Here is a 22,196-nt window from a genome sequence, read left to right on the forward strand (position 1 = left end):
AAGGAGCTGTTGAAGAAGGCACAGCAGAGACTGTACTTTCTGAGAATACTCAAGAAGAACCGTCTCCCCTCAGACCTGCTGCAGGCCTTCTATCACTGCTCCATAGAGAGTGTGCTCACGTACAGTCTGTGTGTCTGGTACGGCAGCAGCACATCCGCGGACAAGAAGGTGCTCCAGAGGGTTGTTAGGGCAGCAGAGAGAACCATAGGCTCCCCCCTCCCCACTATGGAACAGATTTACACTTCCAGGCTCCACAAGAAAGTTATGGACATTTTAAATGACTCTTCACACCCTGGCCATGGTCTCTTCCAGCTGCTGCCATCACGCAAGAGATACAGAGCAATAAAAACCAGGACAAATCGCCTAAAAAACAGTTTTTACCCGATGGCAATCATGGCACTAAATTCAAAGGCATAAGAACTTCTGCTCTTGACACCACTTTGTTAAAAATGTAAATTCTGTTGCGACATCAACCATCTTCTGATGTCTATTTATTTCTCATTTTGTACTATTCATTTCTTTATCTTTGTATATTACGTATATACACATAACCTGCATCTTAACTCGAGTCGAGCAAATCTCAATCTCGTTGTAATCTGTTGATGACAATGACAAATAAATCTTATCTATCTTATCTTCATGGAGGCAATAATCAACTTCCAGCTGTTGTCAAATGTAAGTAAATTAGATCAGTACTGTCCCATTTCTCTTCTCGGATCGTTATATTATTGTTAACAGATGTCAAATGTAGTTGCATTACAGTGCAGTAATAATGAGCAGAACAATAACTGAGGCATGTGGCTTGTAATTGGTCTTGATGCCGCATCTCGATGAAGAAGTTAGTGCGTTTCCTTGTTCTCAGAGGGTGATGTATCTTGAAAGGACAGACTGATTATCTCCCTAATGAACCCTGAATCTGCTTATACTCTGAGAATAAGAAAAAAGTCATTACTGACAGCCTCTTATGTCATCTAAAGCACTTAGACGGAAAGTTGTGTTGCCACAGTAATTTATCTCCACCGCCTGAGAGCATTCCTCCAGCTTCTCGCCTTGAAGCGTCTAAATGCAGGCAAGAGGGAGTTTGGAAAAATGGGAGGCTTTGGGTTTATTATGAGGCTTCGAAAATGAAGTCATATTGGAGGAGAGCTGTGAGGAAACTGGAAGAAGTTTTATTTTTATTCAGTTAATGTAAATGCAGGGTTGCTGCCAATTCTCATTATTTCCCACCAATTTTAATCAGAGAATAGCTAGTCATCAGCTGATTTCTAAGAGGACACGTTATTACATTCAGTGTTAAGTCTCTGTTAAGGTCTGATTCAAAATTGCAATCGTAACTTACTTCTGATTTTAGAGAAATTGCTAATCAAGTTAAAAATTGTAAAGCAGTAAGAGTTACAATTTTCTACTTAGTCTGGTTTCTATTGGATGTTTCTGCATGTTATTCACTGAAGTTTTCATTCAGAATGATTTATTCTTTTTACTATATTGCAACTTTTTATTGTAATTTTTGTTAAAATTTCAGGAATTGAGAAAATATTTAAAGTGTAAAGAGAACAAAAAGTGAAAACGCAGCAGATAGTCAAGGTTTAAGGTTTTAATGTTTTTCATCTATGTCTGTATATTATATTATAAATTAATGTAATTATGATCATATTTATCTGGCTTTTCATTTGATAGGAGGAAAAAGTTTTTATTTAAGAAAAAAAATGCGATGCATGATCTTTTTGTTAATCTTTAAAGTAACAGATTGAGAAATGTGCAATTTAACATGAAAAACTGAGTAGAAAAGGCAAAAAATTAATAATAAATGACATTCCATGAAAACAGAAACACAGTAGGAAAATAAGCAGAAATTGTTACAATTGCATGAAGAATTTTAATTATTAAATGAATAAATTTTTATAAATATTGAGTTTATGTGTTACTGTGCCATGTACTAGTAAAAAAGAGAAGGGAAAAGAGCTAACATAGCGGCTAATTCAGTTAGCTTTGACATTGTGTTTACCATCTTTACAATAATATTGTGCGCAATATTGAATAACAGTAAATTATATCAAAGGAACATCTGTCAATGCAGCTTACCTATTACATTGAGTGATCGTCCTAGGAATGCTAGCCGTTAGCTTCCCCAATGCTAATAGCCGCAATAGTCTTAATTTTGGCGCATAATAAATTACAGTGACATTTTTGGCCAAACTTTATGAATCAAATTCTTTTTTAATAAAAAAAAGGCCTTTATTAGAATATAATCTGTAATCCATTATTAGTTTTTTGCAGCTGTTTTGAGTCTAAATAATACCAAGAATTGAACCCGGATTTTGAATTTTGTAGTAAAATATTCAGTTTTACTCTGTTCATTTGTCATTACGTTATGGCGGCTAAATTGTCACATTTGATTTTATAAACTGCTGGCTGTTCATTACATTATTTTCTGAATTTTCAGTTTTGTTTTCACTGTATTCATATTAAACCCCCACTGCTGGTCCAACATGCAGGGGAGGAAAAATCCTTCCCTGAGTTTTTTTTTTTTTTTTTTAGCTGAGGCTCTACAAATGTATAAAGACAAGGTTTCAAAGACCCGAACTGACAGCAGAGGTTCTCATGCAGCTGATGTAAGCTGCATGTTTCTGTGGGATTATTGTTTTAAATAAACGAGTTCTCTCTTTTGCAGGACGGATATTTTAGATGCAGAAACCAAAGCACCTGATGATAAAGTGGCAGAGCGTGGTGGCTTTTCAGGAACCAGTAAGGCTGTTTGTGTAACTTTGTAGAGTTTAATATGTATAGAGGAGTTTTTCCAATTACCTTAGATTCACCTCTATTTGCTAGAATTTGTTTGTGTCTGCCCTTTGGCTTTTCTCTAGTTCTTTAAATGTTAGGAATGAACTGGTTCAGCTGAACTGTAGTGGCTTTCTGTTATATTGACCGTTGCAGTTGGGTTTGTTAGAACAAACTAAGATTAATTTATGTGTTTTTAAAGATACATTTTGAAAATTATATTTAGGACAACAAATTAACAATTCCTTTGTAATCGATTAATCATATTCTGACAATTAATCGATTAATCAGATAAAAGAAAATTGGCATATTCTGCAGAGTTTTCATTTATCCACTCAAGACTTTTTATACAATTTTAGAAATAGAATGAAATGATGCAAACAACTCATTTTTTAAATAAATAAATTGACTAAAATACAGTAAAAGCATTTTTTTAGTGAACACTTGATCATTTGTAGCAAAAGAAGCAGCTGCAGCTTCTTGATTTAACTTTAGTATAGTATAAGACTATATTAGTTGACCTGGTGGTTATTATTATTATTTTTTAATAACTCCATAGCAAAAGGTGCTAAATAGGAGATTTTCTTTTACAGAATTTGCACCAGGTGAAGTTAAAACTCTTCCAAAGTTGTGGGTAAAACATATTTGCAGACAAATATGTTTTTATGTCTTATATGCAAAGATATCCTTTGTTATCTCCACACTCCAATTAGCGATTAATCAATCACTAAGTTAGTAATTGATTAATTGTTAACTAATGATTAATCGTTACTAAACGGTTATTTCAATAATCGATTAATCACAATCAATCGTTTCAGCCTTAAGCATATCATGTTTTTTCTACCAGTTAGTGATTATCTTCCTTTTCTTTTCTCTTAATTTCTTTTCTCTTCTTTTCACAGCTGTTCAAGACTTGACTCATGCAGAATCGACTGTAAAAGACACAAAAACCCCTAATTCAATTTCTGCAACCAAAACTGCGAAAACTTGTGATTCACCTCCAGATTGCCAAGAAGACAAAGAAAACAACAGCCCTCCGAAAGAAAAATTTAAAGCTAAACTTATTCTGGTGTCGTCCGGATTGGGCCCGAATGAGCAGGTTGTTTACTCTTTCAGGTGTTTTGTTTTATATAGGACTTGGTACTGAACTCACAAACTGATGCAATATCTTGTTGATTATAGATAATGGTGAAAAAGTTTGCCAAGAGAGTCGGCGGTCGCGTCGTTTCCCGGGTCACACCAGAGGTTACGCATATCGTAATGCGCACAGGTACACACATTATATCTCTGAAATATCTGAATTGATTAATTGCTGTAGAGTTTTCAATGCTCCTTAAATACACAGTAAAGAAATCCATGTTTTTCTTTGGTACTTTTACTTTTTTGTATTTCCATTCAGACATTTTAATTTTCAATAGTTAATTTCTGTCTCTGTTCTTTTATTGCCACATTTTGTTTTATTTTATTTTTTAAATAAGACTTAAGAAAAAGCTTTCTCTTTGGCCCACACACACTGCTGCCTTCATTTGCTTGTTGCTAATTGCCCTCTTTGATGGATTATTTTTAATTTCAAGGTTTTCCCTCTCCAAAGCACTAAGCCTTTTTTAATGGCAGCTATCACAAAACGAGGGAGTTTTAGGTTCGTTTATGATTATAGCTAAATGTCAGGAAGTAGCTGCAGGACTCCCACTGTAACAGAGGAGCTTTAAATAATTCAACTTGTGGTTTTTTTTATGGCGCCATCATCCACATGCTCTTAGCACTTGCTTGGAATATGAACCATCATACAAACAATCTTAGATTAATGTTTTGTCATCAGATATTTGATTAAATGTTTTGTTTGTAGAATTTCCTGGAAAAGTACTTTTTTGGATGCAACAGTTCTGCTCATATGTTCCATTTTTTAGAATTAATTAACTTTTTATCACAGCTAGGATTAGTTTTTTTTAAATATAGCACTGGATACAGTGTGGGAATAATGATTTGTTTTTACTACATGCTCAAATTAGATTAACACATATAATATAAATTTTTGTCTTATCAGTCGGTAGAGAACAAGTCAAACTTCTATATTTAGCATTTTTCTTCATTGGCTCAGTTTGACAACAAACAAGCTAGAATGTGTACATATAGAAGAAAATCTGTACATTTTTATGAATTTTTCCATAAATAATTGTCGTTACAAGAAGAGACCAGCTTGTGTGATAATAACTTCTAGCTAGTTTGCTTCCACAGAAATATTTTAAGGAAAATGAATGAGAAATGTTCTGTATTAAATAAGCTTCTGGGCAAGAGAAAGATTGATTAGATGCCGATTGTTTTTCTCTGAATTAGAGCACCGTCACTTTAAGAAACTAAATCTGATGTCGTTCGGAAGACGCCTACTTACCGAAATTATTTGTGTAAAAGCCCAAAATGAATATGGATACTCCTCATTTAAAACAGCCAGACATTATATATGTACTGTTTCTAACATCCTTTTAAACATAATTTATAGTTTGTATTTTTCTCTCTGACAGATGATCAGCTGGTCTGCGAACGCACACTGAAATACTTCCTTGGCATTGCGGGTCGGAAATGGGTCGTCAGCTTCCAGTGTAAGTGAGATTTACCTTTATTGTCCAGCAGGAACAAATACAAGTTTAGGACAATTACTGTAATGCAGGAGTGTTCAAAATGTGGCACGGGGGCCATTTTTGGTCTTTGTAATGACTCTAGGAAGCTCTCAGTCGCAGTTCAAAAAGCTTACATCTGGTTTTCCACCCAACTGATGCAAACATAATCACAATACAAAGATTGAAAAATGAGTACTGCTACGATAACTAATAAAAGCTAGAGCTAAACTGAACCATATTTAAACCTAAGTTTCAAATCTCCGCCTGGATATTTTTGCTTATTTTAATTCTACGCAGTTCTTAGTGTCCTGTGAGTAAATACATTTGTCCATTTATTCCATAATAACAGGAACTTTCAATATCTAACAGTTATTTTCACAATTTACGTAAATTTAGAGTTTTTCATCAGATTAACCCTTTCATGCATGAATTATGATCCTTTGTGTCAGAATTTTTTTCCCATTTTTAAAATTTTTTTTCTTAAGGCATAAAAAAGGTAGGACATTTTTTTTGTAAAAATTATTATTATTTTTTTTTTTGATTTTTATGTGATCAATTGTAATTTTGTCCAAATACAAAGTTGTTATTTGAAAAATACATCAGTAGTATTGTTCCTTAGGGGTTATCTGATGTCACAATATATTTTTACTTGCAAGAGTCGTCTACAGTAGAAGGAGGGACCGGGTCGGTTCTCGTGCTTTTTTGTCTGTCGGCCATATTGTATTTAACAAAAATAATTTCTTGCATTTGCAGCTGATGGCCAGTAGTTGATGGTATATTTTATGATGCATTAGTGTCCACTTCAGTGGTCTGTGTGCATTTATAACATAAAAATCCATAATAAGCACAAGAAAATGGCTTTTAGATAGCTGTCCACTGTAGTGACCACTATGCATGAAAGTGTTAAACCAAAGAAAAACATCCTCCCTGCTACGACGCGGGTGAAATTGCCGTAATAACCTGACATTGACTTTAAAGCGCAACATCTCCCCTTTCAGAAACCATTGGAAATTTTCAGATAGCGCAAAGTGTGGCGGGATTACGGTACTGCAGATTTGGCTGCATCGTCGCCGCTACGTTTGGTCTAGATGGGTTAACTAATAGAAATTAGGAAACACGCTAGAAATTAATTAAAACTAACTCAGTTAGACAAAAAGTCACGATGAAATAAAACTAAGCTATCTAGAGTCTACATGGCCACATGGAAAGCTATGACGGGCCCGATTTGGCCCTCAGACCTCAAGTTTGACACCTTAGAGAGTAACTGCATGTTGTTGTTTTTTTTGCATATTTCCTGCAGGGATTTCTGAATGCTTCAAGGAAAAGAAACTGTTGAAAGAGGTAAGCTTCCCCACTCGGTTCTCAGTGACATCCATACAGATGTCTGAGTTGAATTAGAGCGCCGTGATGAATCTCTGCGTGCGCTCTGCAGTGATAGCCCATGAATTATTTAGCGTCCATTAATTTTAGAGATCACAGCAACTTGTTCTGTGTAATCTCTTTGCCAGGCTTTGTTCAGCATCACCATCAATTTGAAACTATTTTCATGCATCAAATGCTGTGTTTGGGGAAACAAACACTACATTAAAAGACAAACTCTGCCAAAATGAAGAATGGGGAGAGAGTCTAAACAAGCATGGCTGACCACAGGGAAAGTAAAATAACAGAATAATTGATTTACTTTTTGTTTTGTGTTTGACAGAATAAATGATTTGGTTATTTATTATACCAATTTATAAAGATCTTTAAAGTTATTTTAGTCGTGGAGGTTTGTGTTCACAAGTTATTTTTTTTTTCTGCAGAGTTCGTTTGAAGTGAGAGGCGATGTGGTGAACGGACCGAACCACCAGGGGCCATTAAGAGCCCGCACCGCAGGAGACAGTAATGTGAGCAATTTCAGTATACTTTATGTTTATTTTCTTTCTATTATTATTTTTCGCCCTACCTCTTAGAATTTGGGGTCCTAAACGTTTTAATAAACTCGACAAGCTTTGCCTAAAATTGTCGTGAAATTAAGTGATTTTAATGGAAATGAAAGTGGGTGTGGCCAAACTGCTCTACAGCGCCCCCTAAGTTGAGTTAGGACAAACTGTATACTGTAGAGATCTGAAATTTGGTACGTAGATAGATCGCCCCCAAATCAACAAAAAAAAGTCTCTTGGAGGTATGCCCTAAAATGTGCACAAAGGCGGCCATTTTAGGTCAAAGGGAAAATTTGGGCCATTTTTTATTGTTTACACACCTTCAACTTTAACAAACTCCTCCTAGGGATTTTGATGTATTTGCTTCATTTTTGTTATTATGCAGTAAAGGGATGGGAGATTAAAAGTTATCAAAATCGTGAGTTTTTGATTGTGTTTAGGGGTCGTGGCCGATACAAGGGCCAAGTTGTACGAAACTTGGCAGGAGTGATGCAGGTTGGACGCCTGACGATCCTATGTGGTCATATGCTGATGTCATCTAAGCCCCGCCCCCTCAAAAAAGGAAGTGCCTTTTTTTCTTGGAAAGCTGCATCTCTGACCTCCTTGACCTGATCAACATGATCTTGTGTCAGATAACACGTTACTCTCACTTGCTTTAAAGAGTTTTCAGTGGAGGCCGTGGCGAAGGCAAAGGTCACGCCGTTGCCACGTTTGGCTCTAAATTCCACATATTTCAGCCGATCATTCAAATGGTGACATCACTTTAGCCCCGCCCCCTTTGAACAGGAAGTCCCGCTGGTTCTCTACTTTTTACTCGTTACCGGACTGACGGTGATTTGGGAGATTCGTCATACGCGCCACCTAGTGGACGGGTGGCTGAGCTGCGACAGCTGCCAATGCTGCTTGTATTGTCTTTTTTTCAGTATTTAGGATCTTCTTTTTTTGCAGAATTATCTGTTCAGTCTCGTCACTCGCAGTCCTTCTACATTAAACCAAACCGTCGACCTTCCTCTGCATTAAAGCATTTTCTTACAAAGATGACTTTTAAAATGTAATATTAAAACCTCCCCCTCAGCGGCGTTTCCGTGACCTTTTGCTTTGTCGCTCCTACAATCTGCTACTTGTCATTTCTGTGATGCATAATTACATGTTTTAGCGTTTAGGGCATGTTGTAAATTGTATTTAGCTCAGAAAATATTACAGATTCGAGGCAAAACACTGAGAGAAGGGCAGAGTGGATGAGAGAGACAAGCTACTATTAGCTCTTCTGTGCTCTTCTGTCTGAGGATTTTTGTCAATTTGCTAATAAGAGAGCTGGTGTACTCATAATTCTCTCTCAAATCTCCAACCGGCTGTATCCATTTTGGATTGCTGGATTCCAAAAGCTCTCCTATTAAGATGCTGCAAATGGTAGGAGCGCTGTCAGGCAAAAACAGAGAGGAAGCTCCATCTCCCTATTTTGTTTACACCAGATATTAACTCTCATTACCCTCCATTTCTTGTCTGACATTATTTTCTGCCTCGGTTCGATGTTCTTTCATATCCCAGATTGTTAGATGAGGTCAGCAGGCTACAGCCACTCTTCATGTTATCGCCTCAAACACGTCAAAAACAGTCATTAGGGGCTAAAGAGTTCAGGATTCGGGGGTCCTCGTCTTTTGACCGCAAAGAACGATCAAATATCCCGATCACAAGCTGCACTTGTTTCATCCTATTGCACCAACCGCTTTGTGCAAACCCTGTTGTGAAAAGCTAATTGTGTTTTTTCCTCTTTGTGTAAAGTCGGCGGGGATGGCTCTGTTTCCACTGAGGGGGAAAATTAGAAATGGCTAGGATGTCACTTTGGTCGTATTCCTCTCTTAGAGGAATACGACCTAAAGTCGAAATTAAAGAGTTTCGACTTTAATTTGCGGCCTGAAATTCAAATACCTTGTAATTTCAGGCTTATTATAAGTGGCTCAAATCAAACGCCGGCACTTTGATGGTGACTGAGGCATTATGCTTTTTATTTTTACGTTTCTCACCCGGACCGGTGAGACGGGGAGTCTGCAGCCAGAATGCAGATGGAGAGGCTTTCTAAAGTATTCACAACAATGACACTGTTAGCATTTTGTCACAGGCTTCAATGTCTTTCACCTGGATTGGACTGGGCAATTTGGACTTAAAGTTTTATCACGATATTATGCCATACCATTGTGGTTAACAATGGACCGATCACTGCAGATATCTGTGGTTTAGCATCAAATTTATTGGTATTTATTGATGCCTTTATTGAGCAGATGCTGAAGAAAATAGTGAAACTATCAAACCTGACAATACAGACAGTTTTGGGAGGTTTTTAAACATAATTAATTGGAATTTAATATGATAACAAAAATCATAATTTTTATCATAGGAAAATTATCACAATAAATGATAAGCGATACGTTAAATGTAATTTGGGGAAAAAATAAAACAGAATTTGGAAAATAATAAAACAGATTTCATAGAGCCCCGTTAACATGCATTAAAGCTGCAATACGGAACTTTTATAAAATAAAATAAAACGTTTTTTTATATATTTGATAAAATATGTCGTAACAGTTTGGTATAAAACGGATAATCTGTGAAAAAAATCAAGCTCCTCCATCTCCTCTGTGAGCTACTATTGCAGAAATAAACCACTCCCAACCAAAAACAACCAATCGGAGCCAGTAGGCGGGTCTTATCGCTGTCAATCATCTCATGAACGTGATGCTAAATGTGCTAATGGTGGAAAAGCAACTAACTGTAACAGGAAAACTGTTACGGTTTATCTGCCATCATTGGTGGCTATGCTAATTAGCCTTAGCATTCATAACAGGGAACCACTCACAGTGTGATTGACAGCGCTAAGACCTGCCTCCTGGCTCTGATTGGTTGTTTCTGGCTCGCACTGGAAGAAGACAAACAAGCAAAATAAAATTTTACTGATTAGGATTTGTCTCATACCAAACTATGAGACAATTTTGTCACAACATAGTGACAGTTTCACCAATTATGAAAATTAAAAATATTAGATTATTAAGCTACATACTGCAGCTTTAAAGGTTATATGAAAATGTTTGTCGTCTACTAAACATTGAAGGAAACTTCTCACACTTTAACTCCTCCTGAAGGACATGGGCTGTTGTCTAAATTAAAGATCAGTACCAGAAACAATTTTCTGTGTCACCAAACACCTCCAGGTAACAATCGATACCGACACACAGACAGGTGTGAGACTTTCTCCTTTTATCTTTCCAACGCTTCCAACGTGAATGAGGCGTTAATGTGATTTAAGCCGCTTCAAAGAAAACACGCTTTCCTTCCCATTTCCCAGCAACCCCTGTGGAGCCAGAGGGTAATAAAACACAGCGCCCTGGTCTCAGGTTAGTGGGTTTTTTCCCTCTCTGGGTGCTTTCAGCGTGATATTACCTCTGTGAAGGCGGCACTTTGACTCATCCCTAAATTTACAGCATTACCGTGGGAGCAAAAAGTGAACAAGGTGCAGAGGGTTCATTTTAAACCTTGAGTGAAGAGTTTCGATTTATTTCGCAGAATAAGCTTAGAAGTGTTTTAGCTCTGCCGGTGTAACCCTTCAGAAACACACTCTGTGATGTAATGGAGGTACTCTCACACGCCGCTGCTGAACGATGTCTGAAGGTCCAAGTTACTCACGTCCCTGACTGTAAGAGCAGTTGCAGTTTTTACAGACATTTTTGTATTTATTTTCTGACTCCATTTTGTTTTTCTCTGCAGCTGCTCATGAAGGGATACAAGATCTGCTTCCAGGGGACGTTTCCAGACATGTCAACAGGTAAACTCCAGAGGTTTAGGACGGCTGACGTCCAGCTGCACTTTGGTTTAGTTTCTGATTTCATGTCTTAATTATTTTATGAATGAAAATCTCTTTTTAAATAAACGTTTGATTGACGGCATGTACTGAACTCATGAAGAAATGTCACTGAGTAGCATAGACGAGGAATGTTTGATTTTGACCTTTCACCCCATGTTTATTTTTCAGTACATCCATTCATTTATGTTTTTCCGTTTATTCCTTTATTTATGTCCATCCATCCATTGGCCCTTTTTATTAATACGTCCATCCATCCATCCATCTTTTCCCTGCTGATTAAAATCATCCTTCTTCCTCCACATAAATTGTTCTGCATGCAGATCAGAAAAGTCCAATTTTATCCTGGTGACACCAAACTATCTCCTTCAACATGGTGCCCCCTACAGGGCTGGTGGTGAACTTCAAACAGGATTTCTTATGACTTCCTTTCAGCAACGTTTCTTCTTGGTCTTCATCTCAGAAATGTTTTCTACAAACCTCTCAGGGTTTTACAGACCAGCTGGATGTGGACTGGATTTTTTCAGCTTCTTATCAGATTTATTTAGTCAAAAATATAGAAACTCTTTGTCTCTTCTTTCCCTCTACTTCACAGAAATTAACTTTGTGTTGCTCTTTCATATAAGCTTAATCTTCTTGATATGTCAGAGGTTGAACCTCAGAGGGACTTGAGCCCCATGTCGGTTTTTAAATTTTTTAATTATTATTTTTGTTTCCTTCCTGCTGCGCTGTTAAAAAGCTCCAGCAGCGCCTTCCCGCTGCTTTCTGGATCGATGAAGCTCTGCTAATGGGGTGACATCTGCCAGCTTGCCTGAGTAGCTTAAAGACTTTCTTAAACACAACAAAAACACAAGGGTGGAATCTGCTTTATTCAACCAAACTGGATTTCATGCAACATTTAACCCTGAACTGTATAAATCAGCAGATCCATGCTGCTGTTTTCTGTAATATTGACATTCTTGTAAGCCAAGTTGTACATGTGTTGACCTAAAGTCTTACGTGTTTTGTTTTTTTTGTTCCCACAGGGTTGAAAAGATGAAAACAGAATTAAATGCAGAAGCACAGCTTGATTTTAGAAGAAATGTTGTTGTTTGTGTGTTTTCTAAGATGAGATGGAGTGGATGGTGGAGCTGTGTGGCGCTACTGTAGTTAAAGACCCACTTGTCCTTGACGGCGAACAGGTAAGAGTCTCCCTCTCCCACTTGATAAAATAGTTTTTAAAATTATATCTGGTTCTTTATCTTAATCTTACCTAATTTATATCTTAATTTGCTGCTTTCTGAATCAGATTTTTTTTTAAATTATAAAAATGTAAACTGGTTTGCAAGTTCGCTTCAAAACATGCGTTAATTTTTCCCATTAATTTAATAAATTAGAATTTCACTAATACACCTGAGGCTATGCGGCCTAAAAAATCCATTCAGTAATCAAAACTGCTTGAGTTGAATAAATAAAAAGAAAAATTCCTCCTTTTTTCGTTTTTCTGGAGAGTAACCTGCAATCCCTTTTTCCTTTTGTACTGGATTATAAGATATTTTAAAATTATTTCTTACATCTGCAATTTTATATCTAGATATCTTGTAATTAATTTTTACTAGTGATAATGTAGCAATGCGCTTTAATTTAAATTTTACTTGTACAAATTTAATTTATATGTTTCTCTCTAAAATGGGAATTTAAAATGGCTGCATATTTTCTGTTTCTTTACAATAAGTTTTTTTAAAACAAACTTCAACTAAATTTAATATATTTCCTTTAGTCATCCACCATCTGTTTAAAAAACGTTTTTAAAAATATATTTTTTAATATCTTAATGTTTCAGCTGATTTTGGATTTTTTATTGTATTTAACTGAAGTAAAATTTAATCTGTGATTTTTATGAACATTTTTAGAATAGAAATAAAATAGAAACACCCTTTATTGTCCTGAAAAAGTTCTATAAATATATATATAAAAAAATTAAGATTAACGATAACGTTGCACATTGGCAAGGAGTTGGTAATTATTCTGATTCTGTATGTCTGGTTATTTTAAATTATCATTGTTGTTATTATTATTATTATTATCATTATTGTCTTTTATGAGAGTTAGTTTGTAAGCATTTTGTTTAAGTAATATAATTTATTTGTTGGCTCTTTAGCCAAGTATGTTGAACAGGCACATGAATATTATAACATGGTTTTAATTACTAATCTTTTGTAATTATTGAACTAGTCAGTAATATATTTCATTAATTTTAGATAAGAAGTAGGATTAAAAAAGTGTTGACTTCTTTCTACTCCTTTTCAAACAATATTACTAATTTAGTAGTTAATTATGTTGTTCTTGGTTATATTTTCTCTGCCCTACTGATTGTTTAAAAAACAAGTTAGAAATAAAGGAAAAAAATAATAATGTGTTTATTTATTGTTAAATTTCTACCTCAGAATATTTTATTTATTTCCATTATTTCCTGACAGAAGTCCCACCAGATCGTTATTGTTCAGCCCAGATCCGACTCATTGTTGTCGTCCTGCTACAGCGGTGAGTATTTTCTGAAAACTAAACCTCGTTTTCACCTCCATGTCGACTCGGCCCGGATCGTCACACCTTCCTGCATAACTCCGACACATTTCCAGCATTTAACGACGCGACAGGAGCGTCAGCAGTGGTTACATAATTCAAGGTTCAATCCGAGGTTATCCAGAAATAAATGTAAAAGACTTTATTTTAAAACGTGATGGCATGTTTTAGATGTTTTACTGCATTCGTTTGTTTAATAAATTATATTTGTACATGTCTTACCTGGTTAAAAGCAAATTTAGTTTTGATTATTATGATTTTCTTCTTTATGTTTTAATCATCTCAGTTTAAACCTTTATAGTTCATATTTTCAGTTTTAGCTGTAGCGGATTTTAAATGAGTAAATTCTCACCCTAACTCATTTAGATTAATCTAGATATATATATATATATATATATATATATATATATATATATACAATATATTTGTTTATATTTTTATAAATATATAGATTTTTAGTTTGTCAATTTAAAAATCTATAGATTTCTAGATTCAAAACTCGACTTAATGTTTGTTTATGACCAGAGTTTTAAAACCCGAGACGACAGCATGTTGGAGCAGCTCTGTTAGTTCCGATTTGTTCTTTTTGTTGGTAGTTTTTTTGCATTATTTAATTATTAGACTTTATTTTATGCTTTTGGACATTTATGGTGCGTAGCCGTGGCAACAAGGTATTGTTTTTACAATACCTTGTAAAAAGGTGAGTTTACAATACCTTGTAAAAACAATACAAGGTATTGGAAGCAGCTGATTAGCATCTCAACCGCTCAATAATACCCAAAGAACAACCCCAAATCACACCACATCCCCTACTCCAACATCTTTCGAACCAGTTTTTTAACCATACAGCCAGAGAGACTTAAAAAGGAACGGCAAAAGCAAATGAGGTGGATAAGCAGAGCTTATCTGGTGTCATCCAGTACATGTTGCTGTGAAATATCGACTCTACTGACTGGATATTGAGCTGTTAGCTTGTCATGACAGTCTTCAATCAGAGGCTTCTTCAGATCTGTTGCAACACTGACTGCTACTGGAGATTCTTTCTGCCAACACCATCATCATCCATAGCGATATTTTTGAAGATTTTTGGATGATATGAGTAGGTTTTTTGCAATAAATACATTAATCCTTTTTTTCTCTTTTTGAAAAAAAACCTGGATGATTAAAATTTTCAGTCTGCTGTTTTGCTCTCAGCCCCTTTTTTGAAGGACAATTTTGTTCACAGTGATTTCATAATTAATATCATTTGTTGATAGTATTGTTTTGTTAATTTATTTAGGATATTTTAAATATCCAAATAAATGTTCATTACAATTAAAAGTTTATTGATCTTTAAGATCAATAATATATTTCTTGAAAATCATCTCAAAACAACATTTTATCGTTTATCGCCATAATTTCTGGGACAGTTTATCGTCCAGCTGACTCGTAATTTTGCTCTGAGACAAAGTATTTTTGAATTTAAACCAGAAGTTACATCATCAGTTGATTTGTCATTGAATCCTTCTGACTCGTAATGTGTTTATGTTTTAACCTGTAAGAGAAAATGCTGCATAAACAAACCACATCTAGTCCTAATGAACAGCTGGGAACAGTCTGCACTCCATCCTGTGGCTCTCCGTAATGAACCGGTCTCGGCTCTAATGACGGTGGAGGATTTTTAGATGACACGTTTGACCTCTTGTCATAAAGACGCAGAATTAGGAAACTTTAGTTACAGAAGGCTGTCCGTTCTGCCAGCAGAGATCATGCACACGTGTAATTTCTGACAAGCAGCGCTGTTAAAGTTCTGCATCAGGGTTTGGTTTAGACTTCTGACATTTGTCAATGAGCTAACGATCTAAAATATACCGTCTGTTTTTGGCTGCTGTCATGAGTTAAAAATGTTTTCAGCTTAGCCACACGTCCGTCTCACCCAGATCCACTGCGTTAAACAGGGATTTCCTACAAGCACGGCCAGCGGTAGAGCGTGCCGCTCCACCTTTTTGCCCATTAGAGAGCGGATTTGTGCAGAAATGAGGCCCGGTCCGGAAAATGAGTGAGGAGAGCGACCCGCGAGGAAAGCGATTGTGAAAGAAGTCAGGGAGCAGAGATACGGCCAAGAGAAAAATGTCAGGTTGTAGCGAGGGGAATGTCAAAACAAGTTGGCCACTTAAGAGAGAGGCTGCCACAGCTCAGAGAAAACTGGCAGCTTGAAATGGAGAAGAGAGCGGCTCCAAACCCCCTCCGTCCCTCCCAGCATCCTAATTTACACTCCTACATATTTAATGCCGTGCGCCCTCCTCTGTGTCCTCTGGCACTTATATTCCAGGTAATTGAACAGTCTCTCGAATCTCCCCTTCCTGCACACTAATTGAAATCACAAAGTTTTCCTCCCTGCCAGTCTGTCGCATTATTTAGATTTGGAAAATTATTGTGAAAACATCGGTTAAGACTGAATATAAACCAAAACCAATATATAAATCTTAATAGACACATGATCAATATCAATATATATTACAAAGATTCTCTAAAATTTTATATAATTTTACTGAACTGCAAAGCACTCTGGGGTATTCAGGAAGGGCAAAGGCGTTAGCCCTGGAGTACTCAATACCTTGACAATTAAGCAGATCGGATAACTTTTAGATAAAAATAGACGTCAGCCAATCATCCTTCTTCCCATGTTGTTTTACATCTGGAAATTTCATGTCTGCGCACAACGCTGGAGGGCAAAACGGCGATTCTTTTTCTTGTAATCTATAGCCGTGCTGCCGCGGTAGAACAGTTACGCTAACAAAATTAAGCCTGGAAATGTATGAATTATTAATTTAGCGCAGTTCGCCACAGCAAATGGAAAAGATGACGCAGAAAAACCGTTGAACAACGCAAAAGCACTCGTATTCTTATTTTTTTCTGTGTTGGCTACGCTACACACAGACTCGTTGCCATAGCAACTGACTACTACGCCACAAATGTATCAGGATTCAACTCTAGAAAAACACTCAAACATTTCCCACTCAAAGAACAGAACATTCAGACTGTTATAGTTTTATGTTTTCAGTCTTGATGTTTATTTTGCGATTATTAAGTGATCACTGTGGCAGATTAGCTACCGCTGCTATAAGCTAATCTAACACAGCGGTGACTGATTAGCTAACTTAAACACCTGCTCTATTGATGATCTGTCAGAGTTGGTGTGAGGGTCGCTGGTCTTTTCTTATTTTTCTTTTTTTTTTAACCGTACCAACTCACACCAAATTCCACATCATTATCTACATGACAAGGTTGTCAAAGTCAAGCTAGCATAGCTGACATACTTCCCTCTCCCTCGCAAATTATCAAAAAACATTTTTAAATCTTTTTCCTGTCCGTATCTAGTTATTGTAGAAGCAAATCACGGCTTCCCTTTTTCTTTTATATATGTCATATATCATTTAAGATTTAGTGAGTTATGTTAACAACTTGACATCTAAAACCAGTGGTAGTCATCGTCGACTAGCAGTTTTTTTCCCTCCACCAGGAAGGCGGGGGATGGGATCTTGTGCGTCAAGCTACAATAAATTTAGTCCAACATTCTTACCAGTTGGTGGCGGTAATATTTTCTTTAGTTGCTTGCCAACCGCCATTAATACAAAGAAGAAGAAGGAAGAAGAAAGGCCTTGTTCTGACACTTTGACAACGGCACTAAAAGCAGCAAAACTAGCTTCATAGCAAGTTGGCTCCAAATTTTAACTCCCAGTTTTTCTCTTAAACTTAAGAAACGGTATAAAAAAAAGTTGGGGAGCTGGACTAAGCAAGAAGAAGAAAAAAAAAACTTATTACTTTCATATGAAATAAAACGTATAAAGAATCCTCAATATGTCTATAAATATGGTTTGTATTTTGTAGTAGGTAGATTATTTTGATTCGGCCATTTTATAAGTAGCTGGCAAGTTGAAAAAGTGTGAGCACCCCTGCTTTAGCTGCTCCACCTCTCACTGCCAGGTAAGTAAGGGAGGTGAGACCAACTAGCTCACTCGCTCTTTGGTTACCTAGCAACTCACTCATTCTTTGGTTACCTAGCAACGACCTGTGGAATAACTTAAGCAGCAGCAGTTTAAGGTTTCGTCTTTGCTTATGGAATATTTATTATTTCTAATGGCTTAATACTTATTAATCATCTTATGTTTTATACATTAGTTTGTTAAATTAGTGTTTTATTCTCAGACTCGTCTGGTGCATAAAGTTTATATTTTAATTTATCTTGTCCCTGCTGTAAAATGTAAAATACTATCACCAAAAAAATATTAATAACAGTACTAAATTGATAAATAATAAATAAGTAATAGTGAATTTAAAGGTGTATTTTGTAGTTTATTTGTATTGTTTTTATCTCCAAAGTGTGAAAACGTGCCTTAAAAATGCTTGAAAGGTTCTTGAGTTTTACTGTGGGAAACATAAACAAACCCTGCCTTCAACTCCTCTGGGTTTTGGGGGTCATAGTTCAGATATTATTTGAGCTTTTCAGATGCTAATCAGCTGCTCCCAGTTGGGAAAACAATGCCTTGTTGCTACCTGAACCTACCTGCGGTGCTTTTATTCACCTACCTGCTTTGTGCTCACAGCTCTGTCCAGGAACGCCGCAGTCGTGACCCGCGGTTGGCTGCTGGATTCAGTCGCTACGTACACGCTGCAGAACTATAGCGGCTACAACGTGTGAGGACACACAGACCCAAAGTGGTTCTGTTGTGTAATTCTATTTTTAACGTCCATTTCTGTAACTTAAGCACATCGACACTCTGTTCTGTGTAAAATATATCTAAAATATGTATATAAAGTGATATCAAAAGCAATTGATTTGTGTTTTGTTTTTGGTTTATTGCTGGTTTGAAGTTTCCAGCGCATGTCAAAACATGTTTAGTTGAAATAATCGTCTTTAATTGTAGTTTAGTTTTTAAAGGAGTATAAAACAAGACCAAATAAAATCACAGGAAGGACAGAACCTCAATTTGTTTATTGAGGTTATAATATATAATATAATATATAATTATATTCCGCAGGTTCTGTAGTTAGCAGAAAGTTTTAAGTTCAAAAATATTACGCTATTATACTGCTTCATGCAGAAGTCCTGATATCATTAAGATATTTTTGGCTTAATATTTAATTATTAATGTATAAATCTACAAACGGTAGATGTATAGATCTACCAGTTAAATAAACATTTGAATGGTTAAATGTTTATTTAACCATTTTAAATAAACAACCAAAAACAACAAATAAAACTGATGCTGAAAAAGGTGCTAGCTGAGGCCATGGCACCAAACTGAAGCTTTCTGTGATCAGTATTTAGTAGAAAAACAGAAAAACAATCATTCAAATGGATATTATTGAGCTCATTTTAATTTATTATATAATAAATTTATTTATTGTTGATTTCTACAGACATATCTGTAAATATGTTTTACTCGAAACTCTTCGAGTATCATAGTTTTAGCTTCACCCAGATCAAATTCACTAAAGAGAAGTTTTACATTTTAGGCAATAAAGTGCTTATTTTCTTATTTAAAAATGAATTATTTCCATTCTTAAATATATTATTAATATTGTATTAAATGCTTGAGTGGTTAAATGAAAAATCTGCAGGTTTTGGATTTTATCCTGATGAAATTATTTTAACATTTTACCAGCTGCAGTCTTTGATACAACTTATCTATTAAAATGGAAACTTTTCTCCTCTTTATTAGGTTTTATGTGTGTTTTGCAGCACATTTACCTTCACTAGACTCAGTATTTCTACAGTAAATTAAACATGCAGAAGTTTTTCTTTCATTGTCAGAAAAACATATTTTAAATCCAAGCAATTTCAAAACTACAATTGAATTTTTCTTCATCAGCCACTGATGGCTGATGAAGATGACCCAATCAAATGTTATGCTAATAACAATAATTAGTCAGAAATGCAGTAAAACTGATGTGCCATCTGCATCACTATTGTAGAAAGCAACTCTTATTCTTTCGATGCCACTGTGGATTGAACGAGTTCCTCTTATAGAAAATCCATATCTGCACACTCAGTGAGTCTGAAGGACAGAGAAGTAGCAGAAAAACACTGAGCTCCTGCAGCTACACTCAACTTTTCAAGCAGAATGAGCTTTTTCCTCAAGGACTTAAATCTACTTGAATGACTGCGCACCACACCAAGCCTCACACAGTTTCTATTTAAAGGTCAAAGTGATGTTTGTTAATACGACCGGCCTTTTTTTCCCAGTCAGAAATGGTAAATCACATCTGCTGAAAGTTTACACAGCCCACGTTATTCCTCATACTTCAACCCAAGTTGGATTTTCTTAATCAAATCCCAGTGAAAGAGCCTGAAAGAAAAGATTTTATTCAAACCGTTTTGCCGTTTGAGTCGCTGACATTTGGTTGCAGGATAAATACAAATGCTGCTTTTAGTCTCATTCATTGCTTTGACAAAAGATCCCTGACAACCAGGTGGCTGAAAGAGCCCACTCGAAACAATAATGTCAGCCTGTTCGCTCTGAGGCTTTTTAAATGCCAGATGTACGGAGCCAGATGCCAGTGTACCAGGACCCTGCCAGTTTATTTTGTCTGTTTTTTTTACAGTGCGGAGCTCCAACCAACCATACGTTTAGCTCAGTAAATGTGCGCAAATCTTTGTCTATATTCGCAATTGCAGTGTTTCCTTTTAAATGAGAACCTAAAATCACACGATAAGTCAGTAAAAATCATGGCATGTAAACCGGATGTAAACAGTCATATGAAATGCATTCATAATCCAGGAATCAGAGGAGACATTGGCGTCTTGTTTAGTCGTTGGAGTGACGAGACTCTTATGGTGCGTTCACACCGAATGTCAGAATCGCTGTAGGCGGGCGTTGAGAGGAGCCTCCTTAGCATATGTGTCCTTCAACTCTTCCACCGTCTCCTGCGTATTTCGTCTAAATTAATACAATGTTTATTTAACGTGACTCAATGTTTTTGCTGGACGGATTTGGATAGCTCAAATGCGGGGAAATATTTTCAAATAGTAAAAGTCATAATTTACTCGGCATTCCAACTTCCTCGCTGATCCTCTTCCAAGCGGGGTCCTTTCTCTTCCTGTCTCTGTAGTCATAATTGATTGGTCGTAGATCATAGGATGAGAGCAAACATGAACAACTACTTTATCCTCCATATTTCTGTGATCATGTCTGAAAATGCGCCACTATGTTCTGGTTGATGCTTCGCATCGGGCGGCGAGAGTTCAGATTTTTCAACTCCAGCGTCAGAAGCGTTAAAGGCGCGTCAAACGCTCGAAAAGCTTCAAATTGTGCCCTTGATGCGCCGCGACTCGCCCTCAACTCGCCTCCTCATAGACTTTGAATATAAACCAGATGCGCCTGATGCTCAAAATGCGTTTGGTGTGAACGCAGCATTATACTTGGGCTACAAATGTAGCGTTTTGGCAAAATTGTAGTTGATGATTTTATAGACAAGCTATGGATCCATCACAAATGACACAATTTTTTATGAACTATGTGATGCTGCAACCAAACAACGTGAAAAAACAAAAACAAACCATCATCCTCCTATTACTTCCTGTCGTCTTCTTCTTTGTGGTTTGCGCCAGTAGTAACTTCCTATGATGTGATGAAAAAGTCCTTCCATTGCAGTTTTGCATAATACATCCTTTTTCATACAGCTGAAAAATCGCCTCATCCTATTGCAAAATCTTTTTACCAAAAAACTGTTTTTTTGTATGTTTGGATTTTTTTTTTCAATTGGTGTTTCCATTAAGCGAATATATTCTCTTAATTTCAATTTGCACAATTTTATATTCAGTGGAAACACAGCAAATAGAAAATTGCACAAATTGACCATATTTGACAATATATATGCGCATATTGAACTTGTAATTGCGCAAATTAAAATTACCCCAAAAAATTCGCAAATTGATCACACCTGGGCAAATTAAAATTATGAAAAACAAATGTGCTTAATAGAAATATGCCAGTTTTGAAAAAACTCGCTTTTTGACAAGTTTTTACACAAGAATGAGGTGGTTTTTATGCAGTAGCAATATAGATGTATTTCGCAAAACTGCAATGGAAACACAGGAGTCACATGATCAACAACCGGAAGTTACTACTGGCAAAAACCACGAATAAAGACAATGACAGGAAGTAATTGGAGGTTCATGACGCAGCAGGTTTTTAAATAAGAAACTTATTCACATGTGATTTTAATCGCAATTGTGGTATTTAATGAACATACCACAATTGCAAAATAGTTTTTTCTACATTAACTTAGTTTTATGCACATTAGCCATGGAAACACAGCTAGTGTAACATTAGCATTTATTTTGGGGCTTTGTTTACATGTTTACTAGATGGGTGCTCCATTTATTTATTGATTTCTGATTATCTAATAGCGCAGCCTGATTGTTTTGAACTCAAACTGAGCAAAACAGCTGCTGGTTAAATCAGTTTGATTAAATTCAAT

The 22,196-nt window shown here is 36.1% G+C and overlaps 1 protein-coding gene across 2 annotated transcripts in view; it reads left to right on the forward strand.

Annotated features, from left to right (window-relative positions):
• LOC114151962 (breast cancer type 1 susceptibility protein homolog) overlaps window positions 1–18,544 on the forward strand; it is a 28,547-nt gene extending 10,003 nt beyond the window's left edge. Inside the window, exons 13-22 of one of the 2 annotated variants that reach the window (XM_028029532.1) lie at window positions 2,672–2,745; window positions 3,681–3,877; window positions 3,961–4,048; window positions 5,298–5,375; window positions 6,694–6,734; window positions 7,196–7,279; window positions 11,075–11,132; window positions 12,276–12,349; window positions 13,628–13,691; window positions 18,317–18,544. In XM_028029532.1, coding sequence (XP_027885333.1) covers window positions 2,672–2,745; window positions 3,681–3,877; window positions 3,961–4,048; window positions 5,298–5,375; window positions 6,694–6,734; window positions 7,196–7,279; window positions 11,075–11,132; window positions 12,276–12,349; window positions 13,628–13,691; window positions 18,317–18,411 — 853 coding nt within the window. In that variant the 3' untranslated portion in view covers window positions 18,412–18,544. Of the gene's footprint in view, window positions 1–2,671; window positions 2,746–3,680; window positions 3,878–3,960; window positions 4,049–5,297; window positions 5,376–6,693; window positions 6,735–7,195; window positions 7,280–11,074; window positions 11,133–12,275; window positions 12,350–13,627; window positions 13,904–18,316 lie in introns of those variants that run through there. The other variant, XM_028029531.1, reaches the window with a different exon arrangement.
• The last annotated feature ends 3,652 nt before the right edge of the window (window positions 18,545–22,196 follow it).

The sequence above is a fragment of the Xiphophorus couchianus genome, chromosome 10 (assembly GCF_001444195.1).
Source record: "Xiphophorus couchianus chromosome 10, X_couchianus-1.0, whole genome shotgun sequence".
Classification (NCBI taxonomy): domain Eukaryota; kingdom Metazoa; phylum Chordata; class Actinopteri; order Cyprinodontiformes; family Poeciliidae; genus Xiphophorus; species Xiphophorus couchianus.